The following is a 15,208-nucleotide window of genomic DNA, read 5'->3' as shown; positions in this document are numbered from 1 at the left end:
CCAGTGTCCTATTGGCCTAAACTTTTTTTTTGTTTTTTTTTTATAGCAAAAATTAATATATATTTAAACATTTTAAAAATTTACGCTTGCTCCTTTTTTTGTTTTATAATGCAAAAAATAAAAACCGCAGAGGTGATCAAAAGAAAGCTCTATTTGTGGGGGAAAAAAGAACGTCATTTTTTTTTTGGGTACATTGTCGCATGAGCACGCAATTCTCAGTTTAAGCGACACAGTGCCGTATCACAAAAAATCTTCCGGTCCTTAAGTGGTTAATCGGCCCCTCTGCAATTTCTTCCTCCATTATCCAAAAACATGCTGAGCTCTCTTCATCATCTCTATTCTCCAGGCAGCTCTGATGTATGCAGAGATCATTGCTTATCATAACCTGTCGGGTAACGGCTTTCATTTTCAACCTGCATAAAAAAAATGACAAGCACACTCTGATTGGTTATTATGAGCAACTTGTTGCTGTAATTGACCTCCAGCAAAATATCTTATGGTAAAGACTATTAATCTGCAATACTGATTACATTCTCACAAACCGCATATAGAATGCAAATTTCTATGGCAATTATTCTTCCAGTAGATGATTTGCATTATCAAGATTAATCAGGATAACAAGAAGCATACATCTATATAGGTGGTCTTTTCAGACATACATAATGGGCTTCAGGTGGCCCTCCCTTGACCTCTGACCTCATAATCCCAGACAGCATGTCTGTTGTGAACTGAGGCCCAGTGGTAGTGAAAGATTTACTATAGGAACAATGTAGACGCTCCTTGGATTGTCTCCAGTGCAGCTGCATAAGATGTCAGAGAGAGTAATGTCTATATTAGCAGAAGAATTAATATGAACATATTATTTTATGTCGTTCTTTACATCAGATTACGTTTTCTGATGGTCAGCTCTTTGATGTAATCCTTCAGAATGGTAAATCTAGACACGGCTACCCTGTAAAAGTAACAATAAAAAAATCACACTTTTTGCATTAGTTGTTCTAAAATATCAAGTATAACTTGTCTTTCTTCTGTTAAAAAATAAATAAATCTCTTACCGTTGTTTTAGTCTGCTTGGTTCACTTGTGCGATGCAGGAACCAGCATGATTCCTGTGCGGATCCCCGCATTGCACCTAAAACGCTGGCGGTTCACACTGACCTCTGCGAACTGCTAAGGGTGTCAATGTAAAGGTAAAAGTGGATGTAAACCTGATTCATTAAAATTGACATGGGCACAAATATCTGTAGTGTTGTTTACTCATCTCTCTCCAAAGCACTAAGTCCCGTGTCTTTCTGCTGTTTCGTTTTTTTCGGTTAGCAGCATAATAATATTCCAGCCTGAAATTTGTGTCATAGGAGGTTGCTATAAATAGATTAACAGAGGGCTTGTCTGGTCACAGCACAACTTCCTTCCTCTGCCTATGGGGGGGGGGGACAGAGCCGGGACAAGGGGTGGGCAGGAGGAAGAGCTGCCCTGGGCACTATGGTATAATGTGAGGATTGGGAGGCACCGAAAGGAGATTGGGGGGAAGGGGATTTGTGCTGGGAGGGGGAATTATGGGGCAGCAGGAGGGTAAGAATTGTGAAAAATAGGGAAAGTGTGTGTGTGTGTGCTAGAAGTGATAATTTAGTAGAGTTTGTGTTGGGGGGTGGGGGGGACTTTAAGGTAGAAGAGGGAAAGGAATTGTGCTAGGAGGGTACATTTTTTTTGGGGGGGGGGGGGATTTAAGCTAGTAGGGATGAATGGGGGAGTATTTTTGCTAGGAGGAGAAATTGGGGGGGGGGGGTTGTACTGGGAGGAGGGATTTGTAGTGGGAAAGAGAGAGGATGTGTACTTGGAGAGGACATTTGATGGATTTGAAGGGTAGAGGATTTGTACTAACAGGGGTGATTTATTTTTATTTTTTGGGGGGGGGGCGGCATTTGTGCTGTGGGAATTTCAGCAGGGGAAGCAGATTTGTACTGTGAGGCGACCCTCCCAGTAAACACCTTGTGACCCGATTCCTGTGCGGACCAAAAAAGGGTCCTGGGCCGTTTTGGTGCGAATGCAATTCGATTTTAGCCATACAGTTTGTATGGCTACATTTGACTAAATTTGCATCGCACATACATCGCATTAAGTCGCCCACTCTCCCTTACATCACAGTGCACCCCCCTTACCTTATGCTGCTGCTGGGAAGAAGCTGGATGCATTGCTTGAAAGCAGAAGGCAAGGGTCTGGAGGAGGGCTGGAGAGGTGTGAGGGCACATGAAATGGCCTGGAGGGCCGGATTTCAGCCCACGGGCCTCGTGTTTGACACCTGTGCCTTAATACATTCTATGCATAAAAAAATGCTTTATTACCTGTCCTAGCCTCCCCGTAACTAAACACTCACCTGGCTCCTCTCACCAATCCAGCGATGTCCAAGGTGCGGCACTGCTCCTCCTCTTCCTGGTCTCACAGGAAACACAGGCAGCAGTAGGTACCATGGTTTTGGGAGGGGTGCCCACTTATAGCACACAGCTTGCTAAAGGGGCACTAATAGGAAGAAGAAGTGGACATTTCCAGTGGGGGACTCCAGAAAAGGAGGCAAGGGACCACGCTGTTCAATATACCAGTAATTACACAGAGCAGGGGCAAGTATGACTTTTTCTTTTTGGTTTATAAAAAAAGAAAATATCCTTGTATCACTTTAATAGGAAATCGATGCCTTTTCTAGGACGATACTTAAGTACCTGGTACTTCAGCATTCATTTCCTTATCTGTAATGGCTTACCTTGTGATAACGTCAGAAAGAAGCATATTGATAAACACTTCCGAATTCAGATAGCCACACACACGTTTGGCATGTAACTAATTGGCAAACAAATGTAATCAGCCAAATGTTAATTTGCTTTTCCTTTTTTTTTTTTTATGTGAAACACTCTTGATTATGTTTTGATTAGGGAAATGAATGTTCCATTTTATTGTAACAAGGTAATGAATGCACGCTTTAATCCCTTCACGTCCGCCCCTGTTGATTGACAAAAAGCAGCGAGGGGCTGTACCCCCCCACCCATATAAATAGTAGTTTATGTGAAAACAAACCTATCTGCTGTGATTACTGGACTGTGTCAGGAGGTGGGGCTGCCAGCCTTCCACATACAATGTCACATTCTCTCAGTCTCGGCTTCCTTATCTTTTATATAAAGAAGTGTTAAGAGGCTCATCCGTTTTTATTTTTTTTATTTTTATTTTTTACCTAAAATAGAAAAGGTTTTTACTTTCCTGATTTGCACAGAGCAGCCCCCTTATCTCCTGTTTTGGAATCCCCCACCAAAACTGTCGGCTCCTTCTCTTTATTTTAAATATGTTTTTTTTTTTTTAACATACACAGATTTGAAGAAGACAAGAAAAAATTGATATTTCAGTTGCACATGAATTTTGAATAATATAATGTACTTTTAAGCAGGGTGGATTTGATTTAAATCAAGTTTATTTAAAGGGGTTGTAAAGACAAAAATATTTTCCTCTTAAATTAAAGTCTGACAGTAGCTGATAAAGTAAAAAGTAATGTTTTGCATAATAACTAGTTTGATACCTGTTGAAATCAAGTTGTTTTATTCACCTCCAGCACTCCTGAATCATTATTCTCACTGACTTCCTGGTTTGCGGTGCACATTCATTCTTGCTACATCACGGCTTAATGGGAACTACAGTTCCCATTAGGCTTAGCCTCCATGCCTGTGAGGGATAAGAGAGCATCTTCACGCAGGGCTGTAGTCATAGGGAGGGGGTGAGCACATTCTGCTTTCCACCATGCAAAACGGCTCAGATGCTGGTGGAAAGCAAGAAGAGGAGAGACAGGAAATGGCATTTTCAAACCTGGATTACTGTATTTTGGAGGTCAAAAGGAAAAACAAGGTAAGTGATATTTAAATGCTCTAGCTTACAGCAATCAATTGATCTAATAAAAAACAAACCTTTAGTGTTCCTTTAAGCCCAGGTTCACACTGGGTACGATTTCCTTCGATTTGAGATGCGATTTTACATGTGAAATCGCATCTCAAATCGGCAGCATTTGCCGCCAATTGTCGGCAATGACACTGTCCTAATCGGTGCGACGCCGCATCTGCGGCGCTGCACCGATTTCAAAAAGTAGTTCCTGTACTACTTTTTGCGATTTCGGGCCGCGATTTACATAGACATCTGTGCAGAAACCTGCACAGATGTCTCTTTAATCGCGGCCGAAATCGGGACTGCCCGCGGGAGTGAAATCGTGCGAGTTCAGCTGAACTCGCACGGCTTCACTCCCGCAGCCCAGTGTGAACCAGGGCTAAATCACAATTTAAAGCGGAGATTCACCCTAAAACGGAACATCCGCTTTTCGGAACCCTCCCCCCCTCCGGTGTCACATTTGGCACCTTTCAGGGGGGAGGAGGGAGCAGATACCTGTGTAATGCAGGTATTTGCTCTCACTTCCGGGCATAAGATGGCTGCAGTATCCGCAGATATCTATGCCATATCCGGCCCCTCCTCTGCTGTCCCCCCCCTCTGCTGTTCCCCCCCCCCTCTGCTGTTCCCCCCCCTCTGCTGTTCCCCCCCCCCCTCTGCTGTTCCCCCCCCCCTCTGCTGTCCCCCCCCCATCCGCTGTCCCCCCCACCCCCCTCCCGCTGTCTTTTGGTAGACACACATATCCCAGAAGACAGCAGGGACCATTCAGATTGCGCAGCGTGACTCACGAATGCGCAGTAGGGAACCAGGAAGTGAAGCTGCAAGGCTTCACTTCCTGATTCCCTTACCAAAGATGGCGATGGCAGCTGCTGAAGGACAGATTGGCTTCGGGTGCCGACATCGGGGGCGCCCTGGACAGGTAAGTGTCCTTTTTTTAAATGTCAGCAGCTGCAGTATTTCTAGCTACTGACTTTTTAAAAAAAAAAAAAATTTGGAGGAACTCCGCTTTAAATCGGGATTTAAATCACTAGTAAAAAGGCTTGATTTAAATCAACTCAATTTAAATCATAATTTTGAAAGAGCAAATGTCATCTCTGTACCACAGAGGCTCCTCCTCTGACTTGCTGTTGACTCGGCGACAGTCCCATTCACTTTAATGGGACGGCTGGTGATGCGGCATGAGGGACATGGCGGCAGCAGCAGGTGAGCGGATGTCTGCTAACGAGCACTGCCATGATGGATCTGTCATTTCAGATCCATCGTGGCAGTGCCTGTTAGGACTTATTCTTCCTGTTAGTTGGAATCTTTAATATTTGCAAACAAAATGAAGGTTTCCTATTTAGAATAATAAGCCGTCTGGTTAGTAAAACAGCGATATCAGATATTCAGTCATACAGTTTGTAGTGTATACAGACTTGCAAAACAATGGGATAAAGGAATATTCCTGAAGTTTGTTTTATCTCGTGGTAACTGTGAAATTGTGTGAATCATCTTGCAGAGCTTGGATTCATTAAATGAGTTTACCAAAAATTGAAATATTGCAGAATATTCAGAATAATGCTACATAACCAAGCTCCATTTCATGCTGAATAAACAAAATTAATAATGTATCTTTAATAGAAAACTATCTTTGGATAGATTTTTACTCCAAAAGCATTTTATTAAAATAAACTTAGTAAAAAAATAAATTATTTTAAATAAAAAAAAATCTGATTTAAATTAAATAAAAATAAAAAGATCATTGATTTATATCCACCCTGCTTTTAAGCACTAGTAGTATAGTTATGTAAAGCCACAAACGACCCATCTATAGCCAGCTTTAGTCATTCCTCTTATACTGTATTATGCAAAGCATGAATCATAAGACTGACTGAACAGAATCCAAAGTCTGATCAGGTAGGTGAGTTCCTGTGTGCATTTCACCTGTGATAGAGAGCTAGACCTGTGACTCCAGCCGGTGTCCATCCGTTGTTGTTTCTTACTCATTGCTGCCATTCCAGACTGAACCGTCACACACGTTTGAGGAAGTATGACGTCTTGTGACATTCTCAGATTGGTAAACATTAAAGTTGTGATCACATGTTTGGAACGGTTACATTGGACTGTGATATTCCCCATGCCAGCCAGGGTTGCTGCCAGTTTGTGACGCCTTGTCCAGACTTCTCTCCAAACTAGAACTTGAGGTTTTTGGTGTTACATAATGATCTTTTATGTTCCCCAGAAAGCAGATCTGTCTCAATCTCTGCTTCCTATAGTCACGTCTGTCCAGTCTGGTGCGGTGACTGCATTCTGACTGCATTCTTGAGAACTGGCTGTTTATATGCAGATTTGTCAGAGGCTGGACAGCTCCCTCCTGCTGGGAACACCAAGCCGTGCCGGGGGAGGGGTGACCCTTGAAGAAAAGATTTGCCCTAAACAGAGCACACAGCTTCTCAATGTACAGGGATGTCTGATGGTGGGAACAGGGGCTCCCCAACCCACCGCCTTTATTTTATAGTATAGCGCCGTTATTGCTGATCACACGTGATGGAAAATAAAGCAGTATTAAACCCAAAAGCAATCGCATGTGTAGCGCTATACAAGTCATTCATTCATTCAATCATTATATTGCAGCTTACCAATTCATAGATGTGATGAGTGTATTTGTTTTCTTTTTTAGGCTTTTTTCCATTATATGGTGATCCAGCTCATAAGTCTGAGAAAAAGCTCCCCTGCAAATCTGTCAGTTACAGAGATGAGACAAACCATTTATCACTGATTAGGGTGATTACAATGATTGGCTTTTTGTTCATATAAAACCTTTATCCCAAAAAGGTAAACTGTTTGCTGGAAATGCTCATAAAGTATTAGCTGGCGTATGGCTTCAGTTTGTTAGTGTATTCGAATCTGCTACATAGGCATACCCAGGGGCTGTGCTAGGTGCCTAGGCACACCCTAATCCATAGGTGGCACACACAAGGCCTGCGGGCCGAATCCGGCCCTAGCTCCTCTCCTGCAGCTGCAGGAGAGCTCCAGCCCTCATCTGGTCCTACTCCAGACCCTTAGGCCCAGATTCTCAAAGGGCTTACGACGGCACAACGCCGTGTACGCCGTCGTATCTATGCGACTGATTCTTGGAATCAGTTACGCATAGGTATCCATTCGATCCGACAGGCGTAAGGCTCTTACGCCATCGGATCTTAAATGCAATTTTTTTTTTGCCTGCTAGGTGTCGCCTCTGTCGTTTTCCCCGTCAAGTATGCAAATTGGCTAGATACGTGAATTCCCGAACGTACGCGCAGCCGACGTTTACGTTAGGCTTGTCCCAGCGTAAAGTTGCCCCTGGGTATATGAGGCGCAATCAATGTTAAGTATGGCCGTCGTTCCCGCGTCGAAATGTAAAAATTTACGTTGTTTGCGTAAGTCGTCCGTGAATGGGGCTGGACGCCATTTACGTTCACGACGAAACCAATGACGTCCTTGCGACGTCATTTGGAGCAATGCACCCTGGGGGATATTTTACGGACGGCGCATGCGCAGTACGTTCGGCATGGGAACTACATGCCCCCTACCCGCCTAATTTGAATTAGGCGGGCTTGCGCCGGGTGATTTACGATACGCCGCTGCAACTTTACACGCAAGTGCTTTGTGAATAAAGCACTTGCCTGTAAAACTTGCGGCGGCGTAACGTAAATGAGATACGTTAAGCCCGCACAGTTTTACGCGATTCTACGAGAATCTGGGCCATACTTTCTGCTTTCAAGGCTTTTTTCTATTATCTGGTGATCCAGCCCGTAAGTCTGTTGTTGTTGTTCAAAAGAACAAGCTCTCCTCTTCCCAGCAGCAGCATAAAGAAAGGGGGTGCATTCAGGGCCGGTGCTACCACTAGGCAAACTAGGCAGCCGCCTAGGGCGCACTGCTGCCTAGGGGCGCCCGGCCGCTAGTTTCAGTCCGCGTCTGCTTGCTCTGCAGGCTGCAGCATGTATCTAACTCAGTCTCACGCAGCTGCTCCGTCCGAGTGGTAGTGTAATTAGAGGCGCAGCACAGCACTGGAGCCAGCGCTAGAGGAGGCAAAGACGATGCTTCCTGTATAGCGCCTCCTTCAGTCACATGGGCAGGGCAAAGGGGGGTGGAGTCAGGGGTGGAGCCAATGGGGGCTGCAAAATGAGGTTTCGCCTAGGGTGTCAAAAATCCTTGCACCAGTCCTGGGTGCATTGTGATGTAAGGGGGAGTGGGGGACTCGCCTTCTGTTGGTGGGGTGGCTCTTGACATCTAATGTAAGGGGAGGGGATGTGCTGGACATCTAATCTTACAGATACAACCGGCCCTTTTGAGGACAATCCTAATGCTGATGCGGCCCACAATGAAATTGAGTTTGACACCCTGCCCTAATCACTTTGTGTGGTGCCAATTCCCGCCACATGTCTCTGCTGACATCCAACGCTCCATAGAGATGTATGGAGCGGCCGTTCAGGTCCGCTGACAAAACTGACGGGCGGGCCTCAGCGGTCTGACCGTGTGAAAGGAGCCTAAGTGCTGGTAGTTAAAAATAAGACATGCGTTTTCTGCAGCTGTTCAGAAGCACCAATATCAGTATAATAAAAATGTACCTACAGGTGGGTATTTTCCTCCCAAAGCCCACATACCTTTGGTAGTGTCATAGTAAAACAGATAGAATGAAGTTATCACAATGCAGAGAATGATCATCTTCCAGCTTCAGAAATGTCTCCTTTTCTCTACTCATAATTTATTGCATTCAACCTCTAGAAATGTATGTACTGCTAAAAATCTGAGATATTTCCTATGTAATTCCAGCTTCTGTACAAAATGTCACTTGACATGGCTACTGATATAGGAGACCTGTAGCTTAGCATCTCTTTTCTCACTTGAGTTGTGTTCAGGTTTCCTGCGGCTGTCAAGCTGTTGTGAAATGACACGTCCCAGCACGCCTGCCAACCTTTGCCTAGGTGTCTCTGGGAATGTTGCTTCCAGTCACCAGCTTTGCGTCAGTACAAGTTGGCATCTCTAAGTCGTAGTTATATGGGGGCTAAAAATAACACAAAGTTCGAATAATTGCAAGGTATGTTTTTAAACTTGGGCAGCACAGTGGCTTAAAGAAGTTGTGAACATACAATGATATAGACACGTTCTATACCTATGCGGGCACCATTACTGCCTTTGCTTGGTTTCAGAAATTATCTTTCTTACCCTTTTTTTTATTTTTTTTAACTAGGTTAAAAAGTTCCGTCGTGACCATGCATCTCTTTTTTTCTTGATAGTGGGGGAGGGGTTACAGGACTCTGTGCAGACACATAGGGGTTGATTTTACTAAAACTGGAGTACAAAATCTTGTGGATCTTGGCATGGTAGCCAATCCGCTTCTAATCTCAGCTTGTTCAGTTAGTGTTACTAAACCCACAACAGTAAAATTTGTGTGTATATGCAGTAAAGCATGCTTGTTATACGCACTGTGGAACCTAAGGGGTTAATCCTCTGCAGTGTGTTAAAAAGTCTGTTTGATCCTGTGTTCTCTCATCTGCCACTTCTTTTACTGTCTCCAATTCGTGCTCCCTTTTATAGGGAAACACAATCAATGACGTCACACCTACAGCCACACCCCCCTACAGTTAGAAACACAAATGAGGTCACACTTAACCCCTTCAGCGCCCCCTTGTGGTCAACTCCCAAACTGCAATTGTCATTTTCACAGTAAACAAATCATTTTTAATGCATTTTTTGCTGTGAAAATGACAATGGTCCCAAAAAAAATTCTAAATTGATGTAAGTGTCCGCCATAATGTCGCAGTCATGGAAAAAAACGCTGATCGCTGCCATTAGTAGTAAAAAAACAAAAATGATAAAAATGCAATAAAACTATCACCTATTTTGTAAACGCTATAAATTTTGCGCAAACCAATCGATAAACGCTTATTGCGATTTTCTTTTACCAAAAATAGATGGAAGAATACGTATCGGCCTAAACTGAGGAAAAAAATATTTTTTTATATATTTTTGGGGGATATTTATTCTAGCAAAAAGTAAAAAATATTGAATGTTTTTCAAAATTGACGCTCTATTTTTGTTTATAGCGCAAAAAATAAAAACCGCAGAGGTGATCAAATACCACCAAAAGAAAGCTCTATTTATGGGAAAAAAAGGACGCCAATTTTGTTTGGGAGCCACGTCGCACGACCGCGCAATTGTCAGTTAAAGCGACGCAGTGTCGAATCGCAAAACCTGGCCAGGTCCTTTAGCTGCCTAAAGGTCCGGGTCTTAAGTGGTTAAAGGTGATTGGGTGGTGGTATAGCCACTTGGATCACCTTTACATTGTAGGGAATCTGGCTGAACTAAATATTTGGATTATGGATGCAGCCATGACCCACATATCACTGCTCGCATCCGAGGACGCACAGATTTAGGGCCCTTTCACACGTGCGGACGAACGGACCGTTTATTACAAGTCCGTTTACGGACTTGTAATATATCCCTATGGGATTGCAGACGTTAGCGGATGATGCATCCGCTAACGTCCGTAACGATCCGCGTCCACAAAGTTCCGCTTTTTCAGACGGAAGATAACCCTATTTTTCTTCCGTCTGGCGGAACGGATCGGATGAATACGGACACACGGTCCGTCTTCATCCGATTCCCCATAGGGGAGAGCAGAGCAAAGACAGGGCGGTCTCTGCACAGTGTGCGGGGACCGCCCTGTCCGCCGACAGCTCAGCGGGGATTTACGGAGGATCCCCGCTGAGCCGACGGATCCCCTGCTGAGCACACGGATCCGCTCCGTGTGAAAGGGCCCTTAGGTTTAAGAGTGGCTATGGGAAGGTCTGACCATTCTTCCATTCTTCACATTTGTGAGGCCAGGCACTGATGTTGGATGAGAAGTCCTGGCTCGCAGTCTCCACTCTAATTCATCCCAAAGGTGATCTATTGGGTTAAGGTCAGGACTCTGTCTTACGTTGTCTAATAAACGATCAGACGTTTTTTGGGTCGATCAGATTCCGCCATGGCTGGTCAACTTACCAATAATAATTGCTCAAAAGCTCAGCGATTGAATGATCTGAATGTTTTATTCAATGCAATCTTGGTTAAATCGTGTGATAAATGTCATTTTCTTATTGATTCATGTGTGGCTATCATTAGAGTGCAACTCTCCTCCGGCAGGGAACTGTGTGATGTGCGTTCCTGTACATTGAAATATTTTTTATTTATATTTCTTTTTTATTGAAGCGTCAATCATTTACCATTCAGTGTTGTGTGGAAAGATGTAGACATGCTGTATTCTTACCCAGGACAGAGAACCATTGCACATACTGTAGTGTGGAAAAATAAATAAAAGTCTCATATCGGTGCATTGTGTACATAGGAAATGATCTCCCTGTGTGAGACGTGTGAACTTATAAAAGCAGAGATCAGCCTATGTGGGGAGTTTCAGGTCTAATAAAAGAAGGTTTTATTTAGGTAAAGCTTCTTCCACCCCCTGCCCCCTCCTCACACACCTCCAAAAAGCTAACACACGCCCTTGTGATAGAGGAGAGAGCGGTGCACATTGTAGGAATGTCACTGAGAGAGTGCAGAGTTCCCAGGCAGGCAGCACTCTCTGGATCTACACTGAGACACCTATTGTTTGGATGTGGCACATTGAGGATCTCATTGGGTTGGACTCTCTTGATTTTCTGCATTCCTCAATGTGTGTCTGTTCTCAGACAGGAAGGAGAATACTAGCAGGAAACTTGTGCTGAGTTTCTGTGCAGAGTCCTGGCAATGTGATCCTGGAATACAATGCAGATCACAGGTAAGAAGAGTGCAATGCAACTCCCATTTGCTTCTGTTTAGGTCTGTTTTTTGTGTTCTCCTTCGGATCTGCTTGGGTTTTTCCTCTGTGGGTTGACTTTTTGAAAACAGGAGTTAAAAGGAATCTTTGTTTCCCTTGACAATCAGATAATCTGATTATTTTCTGTAGCTCCAACTTTTGCTGTTTGATTTACTCCAGTTTGTATTATTTAGCGTTGTGATGAAAAGTTACATAAAGTTCTTTGTGTTTTGAGATGCTACTTTTATGTCTTGTAATTTATTGTATTTAGTTTGTTTTTGTTTCACGTGCTTTGCTTTCAGCACTCGCTGCAAACTTTATCTGATGATGTGACATAGGAGTTGTGCAGGATGATCAGTTAGGTCGTTTGTATGATGCCGGAGTTGAATTCTTTTTGTTTTATGGCTGAATGGATTTTAAGTTAATTTATGATAAATGTATGCAGAGATTTTCCTTGATCTGAGTTTAGGGCCGGTTCACGCCACAATTTCTGCGTTCCGAATGCGTTTCTGCATGTGTATTTTTGATGTGTTCAGTGCATTTTTATGCTTTTTTGTTGTTGTTTGTTTTTAACTCTTCCTGTTTTTTTTTTGTTTTGTTTTTTTATCTCATTTGCGGACATGCATTCTGGTGTGTTTTTGATGCTTTTTTGCTGTTTCAGATACATTTCATAAAGAAAAAATGCATCATGCTCTACTTTGACTGCACTGGTGTGAACTAGAGCCATTGAAGTCCATGTGTTTTTCATGCTTTTTTGCTGTGTTTCAGATGCATGTCATAAAGAAAAAATGCATCATGTTCTACTTTGACTTCACTGGAACGCACTGCACTGGTGTGAACTAGAGCCATTGAAGTCCATGTGTTTTTCATGCCGAATAAAAACACACTGGACTGCATCATGTCATAAATTGCCCAGGCAACACTACTGCTTTTATGTATTGTGTTCTATGTTGTTCTTTAGATGTATATTGAGACACACAAGGGGGATTACCAAAGGCAAATATGTTGCGTTTTGTTTTTTTGTTTTGTTTTTTTCTTTTTCTTTGTTTTGTTTTTTCTTCTTTTTTCTTTGTTTTTGTTTTCTTTTTGTTTATAGTTTTTTGCTCTTTTTTTTTTTTTGTTTGTTTTTTCAGCATAGCCATCAGATCATTTTCCATGCGACAAATTTTAGGCTACATTATCCCTAAATAAAAATCTAGCAGTACCGCGTTTTTGCCGCATGTAGCGTTTGGAGTTTATTAATTTCATTGACCAGAGTACTTGCCATTGAAATGAATAAACACCCAAACGTTTTTTTTAGCATAACCATCAGATCATTTTCCATGCAACAAATTTTAGGCTACATTATCCCTAAATAAAAATCTAGCAGTACCGTGTTTTTGCCGCATGTAGCGTTTGGAGTTTATTAGTTTCATTGACCAGAGTACTTGCCATTGAAATGAATAAACACCCAAACGCTACACGCAGATAGCATGTAGGCTGGAGTCACACCTATGCACTTTTAGTGCTTTTTGCATTTTTTCAATTTGCACTACAGAACGTGTCCCATAGGAAACCATGTTAAATGAACTGTAGTACAAATGTGCAAAAAACACTAAAACTGCATAGGTGTGAATCCAGCCTTCGGCGGGTATACCAATGTTTTTTGGGGTTTATTAACTGACATTCTGCTTCGTGACGCTCTTATAAATCACGTTGTGGCGCGTTGTTGATTAGATATTGAACTTACTAAACTAGTATACAGAAGAACGTTCACTAAAATGTGTAGCAGCATGAACTATTTGTAACCCAACTTTCACAGAGCGCGCAGCGTTGATCATATCTTATGGTGATACGCGATATCAAGCAATCATTAGTCACCTATCCAGTCTGGTTGGTTCAGGTTGCAGCACATCACTGCGATTTGCATTTGTGTAGTGCGCTCTGAATTCACAAGTCTCAGAAGTATGATCATTTGGAGCCCTCTTTGATATTGGCCAGTCAGTGAGGATGATTTACTAAAGGATTTCAGATTATTAAAAAATGTTTTTTTTTGAAGAGTCACATCAGTGAAAAGTAAATCCGGTTTGCTTACTTTATCTGCACATGATTGGATAATTGAAGTGATTATCCCCACAACTCATTGTGTGAATATTCTCACATCCTGTAGTAAATCGGCCTCAGTATATTGGATCTGCATGATGTCCAGGGCAAGGTTTTGTCTGTAATTTAGAAGAGGTGATCTGTGGCTCTTCAGCTGTTCAGAGGTCATGCCTGAACATGTCTGATGAGACAAATGCTGAGACTTCTGGTTCTACACCTGCCACAGGGAGCCTTGCTTTATCTTATTACGTTTTTTTGTTTTTTCTTCTGCTTCAAATGACCAAACTCTGCTCTACTACTAAGTATAGTTAACCACTTCCATACAGGGCACTTAAACACCTTCCTGCCCAAGCCAATTTTAAGCTTTCAGCGCTGTCGCTGTTTAAATGACAATTGCGCGGTCATGCTACACTGTACCCAAACAACAATTATATAATTTTGTTCCCACAAATACAGCTTTATTTTGGTGGTATTTGATCACCTCTGCGGTTTTTATTTTTTGCTAAACAAATAAAAAAAGTTTGAAAAAAAATGTTTTTTGTTTTGGTTATAAAATGTTGTAAATAATGCCTTCACTGACGGGCACTGATAAGGCGGCACTGACGAGCACTGATAAGGCTGCACCGATGAGGTGCCACTGATTACGGGCACTGATAGGCGGCACTGATGGGCACTTACAGTCGGCACTGATGGGCACTTACAGTCGGCACTGATTTGCAGCACTGGTGGGCATTGATAGGCTGCACTGATGGGCACTGATATGGGGCACTGGTAGATAGTACTGGTAGGCATCCCTGGTGGCACTGGCAGGCATTGTGGGTGGGCACTGATAGGAGACACTGGGCACTGATGGGTACTTATGGGTGGTACTGATAGGCAGCATTGGTAGATGGCACTATTGGGCATCCCTGGTGGCACTGGCAGGCATTGTGGGTGGTTACTGATTGGCAGCTGCCTGGGCACAGATTGGCATTCCCTGGTGGTCTAGGGGGGCATACCTGGTGGTCCAGTGGGGTGGCCATCTTAGTGTTCCTGTGTGTCTTCCCTGGTGGTCCTGGGTGGGATCCAAGGGGGACTGCGCTGATAAACCATCAGCACAGACCCCCCCCCCTGTCGGGAGAGTAGCCGATCGGCTCTCCTCTAATGGTGTCTATCAGACGCGAGTGAGGAAAAGCCGATCAACGGCCCTTCCTGGTTACATCGTGATCAGCCGTGATTGGACACGGCTGATCATGTGGTAAAGAGTCTCAATCGGAGACTCTTTACCTAGATCGGAGTTGCGGTGTGTCAGACTGACACACTGCACCACCGATCGCAGTGATGCACGCCCCCGGGGGCACGCAATGGCTTGTTATCCTGCCGACGACATATAACGTCCAGTCAGGATATCACATCCACTTTGCCGCCGTCATTTTGC

The 15,208-nt window shown here is 43.4% G+C and overlaps 1 protein-coding gene across 7 annotated transcripts in view; it reads left to right on the top strand.

The window, feature by feature from the left end:
* Positions 1-15,208, top strand: part of RASAL2 (RAS protein activator like 2) — a 425,879-nt gene that overhangs the window by 233,931 nt on the left and 176,740 nt on the right. The window contains exon 1 of one of the 7 annotated variants that reach the window (XM_040360354.1): positions 11,035-11,691. The exons of the other annotated variants lie outside the window; for them this stretch is intronic. Within the exon in view, the coding sequence (XP_040216288.1) occupies positions 11,679-11,691 (13 nt within the window). The 5' untranslated portion in view covers positions 11,035-11,678. Of the gene's footprint in view, positions 1-11,034; positions 11,692-15,208 lie in introns of those variants that run through there. 7 annotated transcript variants of the gene reach the window in all.

This window comes from Rana temporaria, chromosome 7 (genome assembly GCF_905171775.1).
Source record: "Rana temporaria chromosome 7, aRanTem1.1, whole genome shotgun sequence".
In the NCBI taxonomy this organism is placed as follows: domain Eukaryota; kingdom Metazoa; phylum Chordata; class Amphibia; order Anura; family Ranidae; genus Rana; species Rana temporaria.
Note: the sequence above shows the minus strand (reverse complement) of the source record. Positions and strands in the feature narration are given on the sequence as shown.